Source organism: Dendropsophus ebraccatus, chromosome 14 (assembly GCF_027789765.1).
Source record: "Dendropsophus ebraccatus isolate aDenEbr1 chromosome 14, aDenEbr1.pat, whole genome shotgun sequence".
Lineage (NCBI taxonomy): Eukaryota > Metazoa > Chordata > Amphibia > Anura > Hylidae > Dendropsophus > Dendropsophus ebraccatus.
Window position 1 is genome coordinate 27,557,689 of NC_091467.1, and position 17,435 is coordinate 27,575,123.

General features: G+C 45.2%; 1 protein-coding gene across 3 annotated transcripts in view; it reads left to right on the top strand.

Annotated features, from left to right (window-relative positions):
• LOC138772807 (NXPE family member 4-like) overlaps nt 1–17,435 on the top strand; it is a 48,761-nt gene that overhangs the window by 22,832 nt on the left and 8,494 nt on the right. For all 3 annotated transcript variants that reach the window (XM_069953515.1, XM_069953517.1, XM_069953516.1), the window contains 3 exons: nt 6,372–6,433; nt 15,368–15,468; nt 16,352–17,058. In XM_069953515.1, the coding sequence (XP_069809616.1) occupies nt 6,372–6,433; nt 15,368–15,468; nt 16,352–17,058 (870 nt within the window). The remainder of the gene's footprint in view (nt 1–6,371; nt 6,434–15,367; nt 15,469–16,351; nt 17,059–17,435) is intronic.

Consider the following 17,435-nt stretch of genomic DNA (forward strand, 5'->3'; position numbering starts at 1 on the left):
TACAGTGTGAGACCCTGGAGACTATGTTAAACATACGGTACCAACTCTCCTCATCAGGTGAAATGTTTAGGTCTTGTTCCATTTAGCTATGAATGGTAAGGTGTCAAGTCTAGGTTGTAAGGCCTTATACGCTATTGATATCCCTTTAGGGAGAGGCTTCTGGTTAAAAAAATGGCTTTCATAGCGGGTTTTTCTAGAGACATTACTGATATCAATGTCCCGCACACAATGTCTTACCTGCAGGTATTTATAAAAATCCTTAGTAGGGATATTATACTTTGCAACTAAATGCGCATAGGAAACCAGGTTCCCATCCTCATATAGATCTCCCAGTGATGTAAGACCTTTATCTATCCAGGACTGAAAATTAGAGTGTGGAATGAGACACTCCAAGATCTTCAGTGGGAGGGTAAGTGGGTGCAGAGGGAGCAGTTCCGCTTTTACTAATTTCCTGTTCCACACCTTCAATCCTGCCAGTATCGTAGGTGAGACTCCCATAGGTAGGGCAGATGTTAACCTAAAGCCTATAATGTTATGCCCAGATCCGTGCTATTCAGGAGGGACAATTCTATTCCCACCCATAGTTTGGGAGCAGTGGCGGATTAAATGTACTCTGGGCCCCGGGCTGTCCACCCAACCTGGGCCCCCCCCCCAGTCAATTCGCCCACATTATAATCTGCTACTGCGTCCCCCCCCCCCCACTGTCCCCAATAAACACTGCCTGCCTCCCCTCCCTGCTGGCCCCAATAAACATAATGTTTGGTCCCTTGCTGCTACCCCCAGTAAGCATTGCCCACCCCACCTCCACTGCCCCCAATAAACATGTCGCCACCTCACCTGGTCCCCTGATGTTGCCCCCCCCAAGGTCACAGCAGCACAGAGGATGTCAGGAGAGGAGGGTGCTGATCTTATAGGAGAGGACTGAGCAGCACAGAGGATGTCATGAGAGGAGGGTGTTGATCTATAGGGGAGGTCCCAGCAGCACAGAGGATGTCAGGAGAGGAGGGTGCTAATCCTATAGGAGATAGTCCCCCTTTATAGATGGTCTCCCTCTTTCCCCCCTCTTATAGATGGTCCCCCTCTTTCCCCCCTTATAGATGGTCACCCTCTTTCCCCCCTTATAGATGGTCCCCCTCTTTCCCCCCTTATAGATGGTCCCCCTCTTCCCCCCTTATAGATGGTCCCCCTCTTTCCCCCTCTATAGATGGTCCCCCTCTTCCCCCCCTTTATAGATGGTCCCCCTCTTTCCCCCCTTATAGATGGTCCCCCTCTTTCCCCCTCTATAGATGGTCCCCCTCTTTCCCCCCTTATAGATGGTCCCCCTCTTTCCCTCTTTATAGCTGGTCCCCCTCTTTCCCCCCTTATAGATGGTCCCCCTCTTCCCTCTCCCCCCTTATAGCTGGTCCTCCTTTCCCCCCTTATAGCTGGTCCCCCTCTTCCCTCTCCCCCCTTATAGCTGGTCCCCCTCTTCCCTCTCCCCCCTTATAGCTGGTCCTCCTTTCCCCCCTTATAGATGGTCCCCCTCTTTCCCCCCTTATAGATGGTCCCCCTCTTCCCCCCTTATAGCTGGTCCCCCTCTTTCCCCCCTTATAGCTGGTCCTCCTTTCCCCCCTTATAGATGGTCCCCCTCTTCCCTCTCCCCCCTTATAGCTGGTCCCCCTCTTCCCTCTCCCCCCTTATAGCTGGTCCTCCTTTCCCCCCTTATAGATGGTCCCCCTCTTCCCTCTCCCCCCTTATAGCTGGTCCCCCTCTTCCCTCTCCCCCCTTATAGCTGGTCCTCCTTTCCCGCCTTATAGATGGTCCCCCTCTTCCCTCTCCCCCCTTATAGCTGGTCCTCCTTTCCCCCCTTATAGATGGTCCCCCTCTTTCCCCCTTTATAGATGGTCCCCCTCTTCCCCCCTTATAGATGGTCCCCCTCTTTCCCCCCTTATAGATGGTCCCCCTCTTTCCCCCTCTATAGATGGTCCCCCCCTCTTCCCCCCTTATAGATGGTCCCCCTCTTTCCCCCCTTATAGATGGTCCCCCTCTTCCCCCCTTATAGATGGTCCCCCTCTTTCCCCCTCTATAGATGGTCCCCCTCTTCCCCCCCTTTATAGATGGTCCCCCTCTTTCCCCCCTTATAGATGGTCCCCCTCTTTCCCCCTCTATAGATGGTCCCCCTCTTTCCCCCCTTATAGATGGTCCCCCTCTTTCCCTCTTTATAGCTGGTCCCCCTCTTTCCCCCCTTATAGATGGTCCCCCTCTTCCCTCTCCCCCCTTATAGCTGGTCCTCCTTTCCCCCCTTATAGCTGGTCCCCCTCTTCCCTCTCCCCCCTTATAGCTGGTCCCCCTCTTCCCTCTCCCCCCTTATAGCTGGTCCTCCTTTCCCCCCTTATAGATGGTCCCCCTCTTTCCCCCCTTATAGATGGTCCCCCTCTTTCCCCCCTTATAGATGGTCCCCCTCTTCCCCCCTTATAGCTGGTCCCCCTCTTTCCCCCCTTATAGCTGGTCCTCCTTTCCCCCCTTATAGATGGTCCCCCTCTTCCCTCTCCCCCCTTATAGCTGGTCCCCCTCTTCCCTCTCCCCCCTTATAGCTGGTCCTCCTTTCCCCCCTTATAGATGGTCCCCCTCTTCCCTCTCCCCCCTTATAGCTGGTCCCCCTCTTCCCTCTCCCCCCTTATAGCTGGTCCTCCTTTCCCGCCTTATAGATGGTCCCCCTCTTCCCTCTCCCCCCTTATAGCTGGTCCTCCTTTCCCCCCTTATAGATGGTCCCCCTCTTTCCCCCTTTATAGATGGTCCCCCTCTTCCCCCCTTATAGATGGTCCCCCTCTTTCCCCCCTTATAGATGGTCCCCCTCTTTCCCCCTCTATAGATGGTCCCCCCCTCTTCCTCCCTTATAGATGGTCCCCCTCTCCCCCCTTATGGATAGTCCCCCTCTCCCCTCTCCCTTATAGATGGTCCCCCTCTCCCCTCTCCCTTATAGATGGTCCCCCTCTCCCCCCTCCCTTTATAGATGGTCCCCCTCTTTCCCCCCCTTTATAGCTGCCCCCCCCTTTATAGATGGTCCCCCCCTTTCCCCCCCTTTATAGATGCCCCCCAGTGAGTAAATAACACAAAAATAACAAAATACAACTCACCTACCCTGCGTTCCCCCGTCGATCCTCTCTCCGGCTGCCTCCGTCTGATGCGCGGCTGCCGGGGGTGTCCGGTCCTCTCCCCGGCAGCGCGCGCATCACACAGCTCCTAGTGCCGCCTGGGCCCTGACTTCCGGTACGTGCGCTTCCAGTACCGGAAGACAGGGCCCCAGGCGGCACTAGGAGCTGTGTGATGCGCGCGCTGCCGGGGAGAGGACCGGACACCCCCGGCAGCCGCGCATCAGACGGAGGCAGCCGGAGACTCTTGTGACCGCAAGCGAAACAATGCTTGTGGTCACAAGAGTGCAGTGGCATTATAATGTGGGCGGCAAGGCATGGGCCCCCCCGGAGCCTCGGGCCCCGGGCGGCCGCCCAAACCGCCTACATTATAATCATAAGCATAGTAGTATAAAACAACATTAGGGCACCCCAACCCCCCTTGGTCAACAGGCTGGCATAACACCTTCTCTGACACTCTTGCCTTCTGCCCTCCCCAAACAAATTTATGAATGACTTTTTGTATCCTGTGTAGTACAGTCATTGTGATAGGAATTGGGAGATTTCAGAAGAGATACAACACTTTAGGGAGGAGCATCATTTTTGCGGCCGACACTCTGCCTATCCAAGAAACGGGTAATTTTAAATATTTATTGATATCTTTATGTAGAGACTCTAGAAGGAGATTGGAGTTAACTGCAGAAAGTTCACTAATGGGGTACGTCAGTGTGATCCCCAGATAAGGAATCTTTCCCTCTGACCATATATAAGGATATATTTGTTGCAAGTGGAATTTTAAGGAGTCTTTCAAGTCCATGTTAAGGATGAGCGATTTGGAGGGGTTAATTTTATAGAAACTTACTTCTTCAAAGTGGATTAAAATATTGGTAACTATTTGTAATGACGTTGCCGGGGAAGAAAGGGCCAAGATAATGTAGTCGGCGAAAAGGCCGATTCGATTATCCTGTTTACCTACTATTATTCCAGATATTCCTTTTTCCTCTCTAATACGTTGGGCAAGGGGTTCTATAGCTAAAACAAAGATGGACGGAGAGAGTGGGCACCCCTGTCTAGTCCCATTGGAGATTTGGAAAGGAGATGACAGGGTACAGGAGGAATAGATTTGGGCTGAGGGGGAGGAGTACAGTGCCATAATGGCCTGTAGTATTGGGCCCTTGAAACCAAACCTGTCCAGCACAGAGCGCAAATAGCCCCAGTGGACCCTATCAAACGCCTTCTCTGCATCCAACGTGAGGAGCAGAGAAGGCGTTTGCCATTTTTCCACTGCCGCCATCAAATTAATGAATCTGCGGGTGCCACCACACGTTTGGCGCCCCTTAACAAATCCAACTTGGTCGTTGGAAACCAATCCAGGGATCACATCTGACAACCTAAGTGCCAGCAGTTTAGCGAATATCTTCAGGTCACGCCATCACTTTCTTATTACTTTCAGGAATACTGAGTAGAAAGAGGCAAATTATTCTGAACAAATCAGAATTGTTCTAAATTTTCCCTTTACTAAGTTTATTTGGGATTTGCTTCCTCTGAATTGTACAAGAATAGGAACTACTGTGACAGAGTAGCAATGTACAGAATATCAGAGCTGGTGTACAGGTGCAGGTCCAGCTATGGAAAACATGTACAGGAGCAGGAACTCCTTTCAAAGACAGGACTCCTGCTCCTGTACATATGGAGTGGTAAAGTGTATATTATGTCTTGCCACTTATCCCACGTACAGCCTCTGAGAGGGTAAGGTTGTGTATACTAACCAGGCTTCCGTCTCTTGTCTGTCAGATGTGCCAATGCAGCTAGAATTGATGCAGGCCCGACTCCTGAGCTCGCATCATGGGCCCTCACCCAGATTATGCTCTAACTGTATGTCATGGGTTGGGAAGGAGTTAAAGAGTCACTGTCGTATTTTTTTTTTTTTTTTTGCAGAAATCAATAGTCCAGGCGATTTTAAGAAACTTTGTAATTGGGTTTATTAGCCAAATCTGCCATTATCTGCATGTAAAAAGCCTTTTCCCAGGTCCCCCCCGTCCTTCCTCTTTTTCATCTACTCTGAAAAATCTGAAAATTGTGACTTGTTGCAGGAGTCGTCCCCTGTCTGTTCTAGGGAGAGGGGAGGGGGGAGGAGGAAGGAGGGAGTTAGCCGGCAGCAGAAAGCAGATAACAGAGGATTACAGGCACAGAGCTGGGTGACAGCTGTAATCCGAGCTCAGACAGGTCACTGGTGACTGTCACAGGAGATATCCCGTGAGGGATTTGTAGATTAACTCTTTGTTGTTCTGTTTTGGTCTTTTCTTTAGCTCTCTCCATAGGAGAACAATGAAGACAGGGGGGAGAGCTTCAGACTGCTTTTTCATGATAAAAATGCATTTTTCGGATAATAAACCCAATTACAAAGTTTCTTAAAATCGCCTGGACTATTGATTTCTGCAAAAAAAAAATTCACGACAGTGACACTTTACAACTTTCTATATCCCATATTTCCTAGTTTCATTATGCACAACCGACCACTGATTCTATAAGCTTCGACCATTTAAGTATGTAATTCTATCCCGCATACAGTATGGATGAGCTGTGGTAACCATAAAATTCATGCCAAATAGTTAACCCTAAACTGCCAAGAATTCACTGATAAGGTTACCCCGACTCATCTGCATTGTGTCTGGGCACCTTTATACATATAAGTAAGTGCAATAATGCAGTAATTAATCTTGCAAAGAGTTGTGCCTGCCTCTCTAGTAGGAATGGTCCGAACCTGACGAGGTTCAGGTTCGTATGAACCCGGACTCTCGGCAATGATTCCCGCTGTCTTAAACCTCTGTGCAGAGGGTGGATACAGCGGGAAGACCGCCTGGAAAACTGGGATACAGCCTATGGCTGTGGCTGTATCCCAGTTTTCCAGGCGGTCCTCCCGCTGTATCCACCCTCTCCACGGAGGTTTAAGACAGCGGGAATCATTGCCGAGAGTCCGGGTTCGTACGAACCCGAACCTCGGCAGGCTCGGACCATCCCTTCTCTCTAGTGCTAAAAATGCTTTCTAACTACTTCTCACAGTGTCTAAACCACAAAACTTTACGGAAACCTGTCAGCTCATTAATGCTGCTCTCTCTGAGTGACGAAAATAGCAACATTTCTGTAAACTGTGAACACAGCCTAACTTATCCGCGCGGATTCCATAGTGTGAACCCACCCTTATACTTATACATATACTATGAGACTGAAATATTTAGAGGTTTATCCCTTCCATTATAGATCCAATTATGCAGTAGAGATTTCTAAACAAATTGAAGGCGTTAACGTTGTGGAGTGTTCAAGTAAGTGCTTTTAACTTTTTACTATCCTACTGTATTCCCCCAAGGACGTTGTATAGTTCTTTCCAGGATAACAGAGCAAGGGAGGTTTTTTCCTTGGGATTGCTCCAGCTCCAGACAGTTCCTGAGATGGCCAGAAAAGACAGCAGAGGGCACTGTGTCAGACTGGAAAGAACGACTTGACTTCCTCGGGGGGGGGAATTGAATTTTGAGTTTGTTTTTTTTTTCAAAAGAATTAATTTACAAATCTGTGTATCTTTCTGGCCTTGTTGATAATGTTTTTCTGTAGTATCCCTTTAATTGATTATCTGAGTTTTGTAAACATGTCTGTATTAAATTAGAGCCTATTGCCGGCCTTCCTCCAGTGCTTCACCCCCAACCGGTGCCTGGGAATCGAACAGCGATGTATGCAGCAACCGGGCCGCGGTTCAAAAAAAGGACTGCGGCACTGGCTTCCTTGTGCTGTTGCAGTTCTATCCATGTGAAAAACTTTAAGGGAATGTACTGATGGTGCACACTTAGTATGAGACGTTTCGTGACCCGGCCGGTCTCAGAAAAGATCATCCTGCAGTAGCGGCTGGATGATCTTTAGCACCGCTGAGCTCTGATGCGCGTGTATCCATGCGCGCTCGCACCAGAACTCCCCACTGCACACAATAGAGTGAGCGGCCGGAGCCACACGCTCTATTGTGTGAACTGACAGGTTTTTCTGCTGAATAGCGGCCGCAGAAAACTGACATGTCAGTTTCTCACGGCGCCGCTAGGGATTTTATGTGTATACACTCCAGCCGGGATTCTTTCAGCCTGCAGCACTACGTAAGTTCCATAGAAATCACGGCCGTTGTACTACAGAACTTACGTAGTGTGAACATAACCTAACATAACCCAGGTTCAACTGCCTAATCCATTGGTTCTCAGCAGAGAAGTCTGGCAGCAACTTCCTTTTTCTCTCCAGTGAAAAAACTGCTGAGCTGATCCAGCATGTGTTTGAGGGAAGAGCAGAGATAGCTATCGGCCAAACGAATATTCAGTCAAATATGGAGGCACAGCTATTGGTTAAAATCTCATTACATCTATGGACTATTGGTAGGGCTGATACTTTGTTTCCTCTGAACATGTACTTAGCTTAAATTTTAGAATTTTTTTTCTTAATTCTGGTACATTTATTTCTCAGACCACCCAAAGAAAGTGTCAACAACGTGCCAGATTGGGATGGACCCCTCTTTCCCTAGTGGATATTTCCTGGACAACCAGTGGTTTCCTCTATACTGTAACTTATCAACATTTGATCCATTATTCAATATTAAAACCTGTCTGGCTGGCAAAATGATATATCTGATGGGAGATTCAACTGTTCGTCAGTTTATCGAGTACATCCAGAAAGTCATAAAATGTATGTATTGTGCTACTGTAAGTGTTGCTTTTTTTTTTTTTTTTTTAGAAATCCCTTTTTTCGTAGTCTCCTCCATGTCATTAGAATTACAGTGAGGCTGGGTTCACACCACGTTTTTGCAATACATTTTTTTGCAAAACAACTAATGAAAAAAGACAGATACATTTGTGTGGATCTGTTTTGATCCGTTTTTCCATTGACTTCCATTATAAAAAAGGGATCAAAACAGATCAGTTTTTTTTTAACGGACACAAAATGAGGTCCACTACGTTTTTGCGTCCGTTATAAAAATTTATCCGTTTTGATCTGTTTTTTTTTTTTAATAATGAAAGTCAATGGAAAAACGTATCAAAATGGATGCACACAAATGCATCCATTTTTTTCATCCTTTTTTTTTTTTTTTGCAAAAAACTGATGAAAATAAAGGATTGCAAAAATGTAGTGTGAACCCAGCCTGAAAGGTAACTCCATAGATAAAACAGGACCATGCCATTTACAATAGGTAATGGCCACAGCTACCCTCCTCTCTCTTTGCACAATGACCTCTGCAGAGGTCACAGAGCATAGAAGTAAAGTGCGGGCAGGGCGATTTTTTTGTGAGGGTGAGGATGAAATAAATAACTCTCATCTCCCTGGCTCCAGTGCTGATGCCACATACTGCCGCTTCAGTCCCTCGGGTCCCCAGCCGCTTCCTGGTCTGCGTTGGAAACTAGGTCGTGACAATAATAATAATATTTCAGAAGAATTTACTGAAGTTTTTTATTCCAATTATATTGAATTAAGTTTAAGAAATTCCTTTAACTTCACTTCGAAAACAAATTATTATTATTATTTTTTTTTTTGCAGCACTTTTTCTTTACAATAATCATGGAAATGGCTGGCATAAGACGAATTTAGCCTATGATTTAACAAACCAGGTTTACATTCAATGGAAGAAACATGGACACCCATTTGTAACACAAAGATTCTTAAACATAAAAGACCATGCCTATATCCCTAATGAAATTGACCGACTTAGTGGAGGAGCCAACACCATCATCGTGATTTCCGTAGGTCAACATTTTCGACCCTTTCCTCTCGACCTGTTCATCAGAAGAGTTCTCAATATTCGTGAAGCTATTGAAAATTTATTCTTAAGGAGCCCGGATACAAAAGTCATCATAAAGTCAGAGAACACCAGAGAGATTAATATGGATGTTGAACGATTCAGTGATTTTCATGGACACGTTCAGTATCAACTGGTGAAGGAAATTTTTAAAGGACTTAACGTTGGTGTGATTGATGCTTGGGACATGACCACAGCCTGGGGATCATATAACGTCCACCCGCCAGAAACTGTTGTTAAGAATCAAATCAATCTGTTTATTTCTTACATTTGTTGAAATTCATATATGCTATTTATTTATTTTATTTATTATTGGACAATTTTAACGAACAATAAGAAAGGGCAATTTTATTTGTGAATTTTATTAGATGAAAAGCTTCTTATCAACTTTTGTTTGTTTATTGTGCTTATGGCATCAACATCAAAAATTCTGATGGCCGTAGGCTATATTAGACCAAATGTTGTCTAATGGTGACTACATTTGGTCTGTTTTAACACTAGTAAACACACCACTACCCTACAAAACATATACTGGTGTAAAGGCCCTATTACACAAAGTGATTATCGACCATATTCAGCAGATATCAGCCTTTACGGCTGATAATCGCTTAGTGTGATAGAAGACAATAATCTTCTATATGCACGAATATGCACAATGTCGGCTGATCGTTGTCTTTCAACATTTTGAAACGTCAACGATGAGAATAGCAGCGATCTGTTGTGTAATAGGAGTGGCAACAGGAGACCGCCACTATCTTCTATGGTCTGCCCGCTATCTTCTATGGGCAGCCCCCCGCAGCTCCCTGAGGCACCCCTGGAACTTACCCGCTTGCTGCCACCGTGTGTAATAATGGCAGCAGCGAGAGGGGAATGAGGAGCAAGAGAGCGCTGACCTGACAGGTCGGCACTCGCTTGCTCCCTCTCACCGACCTGTGTAATAGCGGCTTAAAAAAGACCAAACATTAATTAATCGGAGCGGCCATATAGCATACATGTCTCAGTATACTGTAACTGCATTATATTTTCTCTATGGGAATTCTGAACATTGTCAAACTCAATACTTGGCAATGTGCAGGGAATGAATAGAGCGCTAGTTGCGCATTCATTTCTAGGAATAATTCTCTCCCCTATGTTGGGATTGCTGTGGTCCCAGAGGTCAAATTCCATTGATTAGCTTGTAATCTCCATCTTGTGAATAGAGGATACCTTCATAAAGGGGTTATCCAGCAAAAATTGTTTTCTTTTAAATCAACTCATTTCAAAAAGTTATACTGGTTTCAAAAAGTCTACTTCTATTTAAAAATCTAAGTCTTCCCATATTTGTCAGCTGCTGTGTCCTGCAGGAAATGTTGTTTTCTTTCCAGTCTGACACAGTGCTTTCTGCTGACATCTCTGTCCAAGGGTATGTGCACACTGAGCAATTCTCGCGGAATTCCGCCAGAATTCCGCCATAAAAAGCGGGCGGAATCCGCGTGGAATTCCGCCCGTATAAATGCATCATTGCTCCTTCCATAGAGAACAATGGGATTTCCGACTGCCCGTGCACACAGAGTAAATTTCCGTCCGGAATTCCGTGCGGATTCCGCGCAGAATCCGCATTCCGCCCAAAGAATGTACATGTCAATTCTTTGGGCGGATTCCGCTAGAGGAATCCTATAGAAGTCAATGGGGTTTGAATTCTGCTGGTAATTCCGCTTGCATTCCAAACTCGCAAATTCCGCTCAAATTCCGCCCGAATTCCGCTCAAATTCTGCCAGAGCAGAATAGGCAAGGAATTTCAAGCAGAAGTCTTTCAGCTACAATTCCTCGAGAATTGCTCAGTGTGCACATACCCCAAGGATATGTGCACACGGAGCAATTCTCGCGGAATTCCGCGTGGAATTCCGCCATAAAAAGCGGGCGGAATCCGCGTGGAATTCCGCCCGTGTAAATGCAACATTGCTCTTTCCATAGAGAACAATGGGATTTCCGACTGCCCGTGCACACAGAGTAAATTTCCGTCCGGAATTCCGTGCAGAATCCGCATTCCGCCCGAAGAATGTACATGTCAATTCTTTGGGCGGATTCCGCTAGAGGAATCCTATAGAAGTCAATGGGGTTTGAATTCTGCTGGTAATTCCGCTTGCATTCCTCTTGATTTCCGCTCGAATTCCGCTCAAATTCCGCTCGAATTCCGCCAGAGCAGAATAGGTGAGGAATTTCAAGCAGAAATTTTTCAGCTACAATTCCTCGAGAATTGCTCAGTGTGCAAGGGCCCTAAGATGGGAATTGTCTTCTAGAGCAGCAGCAAATCCTAATAGAAAACCTTTCCTGCTCTGGACAGTTCCTGTGTCGGACAGAGGTGGCAGCAGAGAGTTCTGTTTTAGTAAAGCTACAGTGTACATTGTAGATTTTATGACTTTTTAGTTAGCCTTTGTACACACACTTACATAAGGTCGATTGGTTGTGGTGCTGTACCCTGGCCATTGTTGCTGCAGTGCCCTCCCAGTGGGGTGGCTTAGCCTGACTGCATTTGGGTTGGCAGACTGCTGGGTTGCTCAATGGCAGTCACTGATGGTCACCGCACAAGTCGCCATCACAGGAGACATTTAAATTGAGAGTTTTATATGATGTGGCAAATAGGTTTCTGCAACTACCTCATAATAGCTTTTGTAATTTCTTTTTGAAGGTATTTAAAGACCTGTGGAATAAGTTGACACTATATCAAATAAAGGAATTATTTATTAAGCAGTATAAGGCCAAGTTCACATGCAGTATAACAGCGGACGTTTTGTGACCCAGCTATGTCGCAGAACGGCTGCTGTCTGCAGGGGCGTAACTAGAAATGGCTGGGCCCCATAGCAAACTTTTGATTGGGGCCCCCCTTACCTGTATGTAAGGAGCAAAAATCATTACCAAAATTATCATACATTATTAACATATATATCACCGTCACATAAATCAAATCCTGTATACAGAGACCAATATAACTAATAATACCAGTATACAAGGAGCAACTATTACCACCACACCATGACCACTAACATCACCACCATACTGTTACCACCAAATCCAGTATAGTAAGATGAATAGTACAAACAGTACCAGTTTACAAGGAACAAATATTACCACCATATACTGACTAATACCACCACTCTACTACTGAATAAGATCCACTGTACAAAGACCAATATTACCTTATACAGCGACCATATAGAGAAGTACCAGCTGTACCCAGGCTCTGCCCACCATAAGTGACCACAGTGCAGTTAGAGCCAATGACTCACAGGAGACGTCTTCTTTGAGTGAATCACAGGGGCTTCTGCTCACTTTTCCTCTTCTTCTCCATCCGGCCCGGGCCATTATGAGGACTTCTCTCAATAACGAGTCCTCCATGTAGGATCTGCCAGACAAACATTTTAGGCTCCTCACTCTTGCACCATCATCATCCTCCATATCTATAATGCCTTGACTGTGCCCTCATATAGTGGTTAGTCCCCTCTGTATCCATAGAGTAGTTAGACCCCTCTATGCCCCCAATATACCCCTCTATGCCCCTATATAGTGGTCAGGCCCCTCTCTGTGCATCTGTATAGTAGTTAAGCCTCCCTGTGCAGGTAGCCCTCCTAGTAGCTGGATGTGACACTGTCGGCTACAGCTACTCGCAGGCCACAGGCCTAATGCAGCTACAAGAGAGAGTGACAGCGGCTATCTACTCTATGGGTACTTTCACACATACAGTATCACAATGGATTTCATGCTGCGAGTTCTGCAGTGAAATCTGCTGCGATACTCTGTAGTGTCATTCGTTATGGCTGTACAGTCTCGCAGCGGATTTTCATTCTGCTGCGAGAATGTGGCCCCTTCCCACCTAACCCATCAGCTGTCCGGCTAATACATTACCTGTCCCTGTCCGCGCTCCCACCTGCTTCGCTGGCGTCATGCTCAGCCAATCTGTGGCTGCGACCGGTCAGCACACTAACTGACTCAGCAGGACGCCAGGGAGCCAGAGAAGGGAAATCCGCTACGATGCGATACATGTGAAGGCAGCTACCACTGCAAAACAGCGACTGTCTGGGAATCGGGATTGTACAGTGGGGGCTGCAACTGAATATGGACCATGTGAGTGGCTATGGGCCCCCTGGGAGTCTTGGATGACCACCTATACCGCCCATATTACAGTATAATACACCAATATATACACATACCCACACACAACACACTTTACATATATTGTACTATCACACAGAAAGACACATGACATAAATATATAATATATGCACAAATCCATACTGTACAAACAGGCAGATATACACAAGTATGCACACACACATCACACACACACACACACACACACACACAGATACAAACACATGCAGATTACACATAGATCCAAAATACATGTATACACACAGATAGGCACATTACAGGATAAACAAATATGCCAAATACAGATACAAGCACATGCAGATTACATATATACCTCCACTAACACACAAACAAATAACATAGATGCAGAAACACACACATTACACAGATACAAACACAGTCACACATACATACACTTATACACACATACCCAGTCATACATACACTTATTATACACATACACATTCATGCATACACTTATTATACACATACACAGTCATACATACACTTATTATACACATACACAGTCATACATACACTTATTATACACATACACAGTCATACATACACTTATTATACACATACACAGTCATACATACACTTATTATACACATACACAGTCATGCATACACTTATTATACACATACACAGTCATGCATACACTTATTATACACATACACAGTCATACATACACTTATTATACACATACACAGTCATACATACACTTATTATACACATACACAGTCATACATACACTTATTATACACATACACAGTCATACATACACTTATTATACACATACATAGTCATACATACACTTATACACATACACAGTCATGCATACACTTATCATACACATACCCAGTCATACATACACTTATACACATACACAGTCATACATACACTTATACACATACACAGTCATACATACACTTATACACATACACAGTCATAGATACACTTATACACATACACAGTCATACATACACTTATACACATACACAGTCATGCATACACTTATCATACACACATACAATCATACATACTGTATGTATGACTGTATGTGTGTATGATAACGGTATGTATGACTGTGACTGTGTATGTGTGTATAAGTGTATGTAACATACACTTATACACACATACACAGTCACAGTCCCACATACACTTATTATACACACATTACACATATAGACCAATGTGAACACAGTCACACATACACTTACTTTTTATACATGAGGCTGGGGGGTCCAACTTGTGAAGTGTCTGCTCCAGGCCCGGTCTGTGCAGCCTGCAGCCCCTCCCCCTCAGCACCGACTGCAGAGATAGGTACCGGAGGGAACAGACCTCATTGCTGGACGGGAGGGGGAGGCAGGAGAGGGGGCACAGCCTCTTCCTGTCACCTGTGAGAGGGCACACCCGGTGATAGCTGCTGAGGAGGGAGACCGATCCATGGGGGTGAGGGGGTTCTGCAGCCTGTGCACAGAGAGTGCAGGGGGAGCAGGTGTGTCCTGCTGATGCAAGAGCCCAAAAGAATCATCAGCAACTCTCATCCCCTTCCCCTGCACTCTCTGTATACCAGGCTCTACCAAGTTCACTGAAGTGTGTGGGAGGCAGCGCCGGGCCCCTGATGGCGTCCCCTGCAGGAGTGATTGGCAGGGTCCGGAGCCACTGGCTCCTGACCCTGTCAGATACACCGTACATTGGAACTGTGACCGCTCATCAAGAGCGCTCACAGAGTAAGCCCCATATCCTTTGAAAGCATTCGCAGCACCTGGAACGCCCGCTCGGCGGCCGGGTGCTGCAAATGACAGCTCAGGGGGCCTGGTCCATTACAGGATCGGACGCTGGGCCCCCTGATGCGCCGGGCCCCATAGCAACGGCTACGGCTGCTATGGCGGTAGTTCCGCCACTGGCTGTCTGTTAAGTTCATCCCTTCCCGCATCATCCTGGATTAACTTCATTTCTTTTTAATTGCAATGCGAGCACATTCGGACGTGTCTGCATTACAATTAATCATAGCTGACAATGTAAAGTGCGGCCGGAGCCGCACTTTGCATTGTCTGCTCTGTCAGTCTTGTGCGGCCAATATCGATATGTCAGTTTTTTGTGTGGCTGCTTGCAATACCGGCCGGAGTGTATACAGTTGTTTAATAAATTTTCATGTTGTGTGAACTTAGCCTTAATCTGGTATATAAGAAACCTAGAACTTTCTTATGGTTGGACAGATTTCAAGGTCCACGAAAAACTCACATGCAAATATCTACAAACATTGTGTTTTTTCAAGATTATTTAAAAGTTTTTTTTTTTCTAGGATGTATAACAGAGATGTCTTCTCCGTGCAACCATAAGATCTTTCTGGCCATCATCGTCACAGTCATCCTTATTAGTTTTATTTGGTATCGTTTTACAGATGTAAGTTTTTTTCTTCTTCACAATCATTGGTCTTAGGGTCGTACACACTGAGTAAAACATGCAGAATTCTGCAGCGGAGCTTCCTGCCGCAAAATCCCACCTGCCTCAGTGTCACACAGTGTCTCTATGGGAGGGCTCGCATGCCTCCGCTTCCATCGCTCTCTGCTCAAAGAATTGACATGTTGATTCTTTGAGCGGAGAGCGTGCGGGAGCAGAGGTGGGTGAGTTTATTGGAAATACACTATGTGGTAGTTCAATATCGAATGGTAATATTCATGCAGTAATAATATATTGTCATTACAGAGAAATTGTACATACATAGAAATTTACTCTAATGTGACAGAACAATTAACATGGTCATTGTAAGGCTCAGTTCACACTTCATTTTCAACTCCATGTTAAGCTATACGTGGGAAACCTGTCAGAAATGGATGCCAACTCATAGCCATGGGTCCATTGACTTTAATGAGCAGAACATAGTCATAATGTGACTATGTTCTGCAAGCTGCCTCGACACATTCTGTGTTAAGGTGGGACTATGGGGAAGATTTATACAACTAAGTAGAACTGTCTTAGTTGCCCCTAGCAACCAATCAGATTCCACCTTTCATTTTTTCAAAGAATCTGTGTGGAATGAAAGGTAGAATCTGATTGGTTGTTAGGGGCAACTAAGACAATTCTACTTTACACCAGTTTTATAAATCTCCCCCTATGTTTCTTGGTCTTGTATAGGTATAGGTCGAAGAAATGGACAGTACGTAGTCACAATATGAATATAGTTTTCTATGGGTAACTTATAGCAGCCCCATGTAGCTAGGAAATATATTGAACATATCTCTCTCACTCATGATTCTTCTAATGACTTATCATTTATGTTTTTCAGATCAAAACTGAATTTTGTAAAGATAACAAACCTTGCAGCAATGGACGTATCTATTTTACTGCGAGCACTGCGTCAGAAGATGACAATCAAACTTTGGAAATTTTTGACAGATTGTCCACCATGATTCCTAACCTGACCTTGACTGACCTTCAGAAAGCATCTAGTGCCAGGAGGAGCAAAGCCACCATATTACACGCAAAACCAAGCTACTGTGTAGGAGACAAGTTAATTGTCCAGGTTGATATGTTTGATAATTTGGGCAACAAGAAAACCTATGGAGGAGACTTTATGAAAACAAGAATCTTCTCACCTAATCTCATAGCCGCAGCATCTGGGAGAGTTGAAGATTTTAACAATGGAACTTATCATGTCCATTTCACCTTGTTTTGGGAGGGACAAGTTCATATTTCAATTGTCCTTTACCACCCAAGTGAAGGGGTCGCAGCTCTATGGAGAGCGAGGAACAAGGACTACGGTCTTGTATCCTTCATGGGAACCTTTGTACATGGAGATCAACAAGTCAAAAGTGAATGTGGATTCCAGCTAAACTCTGATAAAAAAATATGCGAATATGGCAACAAGCAAGACCATGAAGTGTTTTACTGCTACAAACCAGATTTTGTGAGTTGTGGGTCATTGGCTTTTCTCCAGTCCTTCAATAAGAATCTTTCATTCCTCATTCCGCTTGAAAAAATGCTATTTAAAAGGTAACTTGTTTTGTAGAGAAGCCTATATTTCAAGTTCCAGGATCTACAGTGGGGAAAGTATTTGATACAAGTTTTTGCAGGTTTTCCCACCTACAAAGAATGGAGCAGTCTTTATTTTTTATCAAAAGTACACTTCAACTGTGAGACAGAATCTATACAAAAAAGCCCAGAAAATGACATTATATGATTTTTAAGTAATTAAAGGGGTAGTGCGGCGCTAAACAATTATTCACAAAATAACACACATTGCAAAGTTATACAACTTTGTAATGTATGTTATGTATGTGAATGGCCCTCTTCCCCGTGTTTCCCCCCACCCACGCTAGACCCGGAAGTGTGGTGCATTATACTCACTGCATCTCGTGTCGACCCCCGTC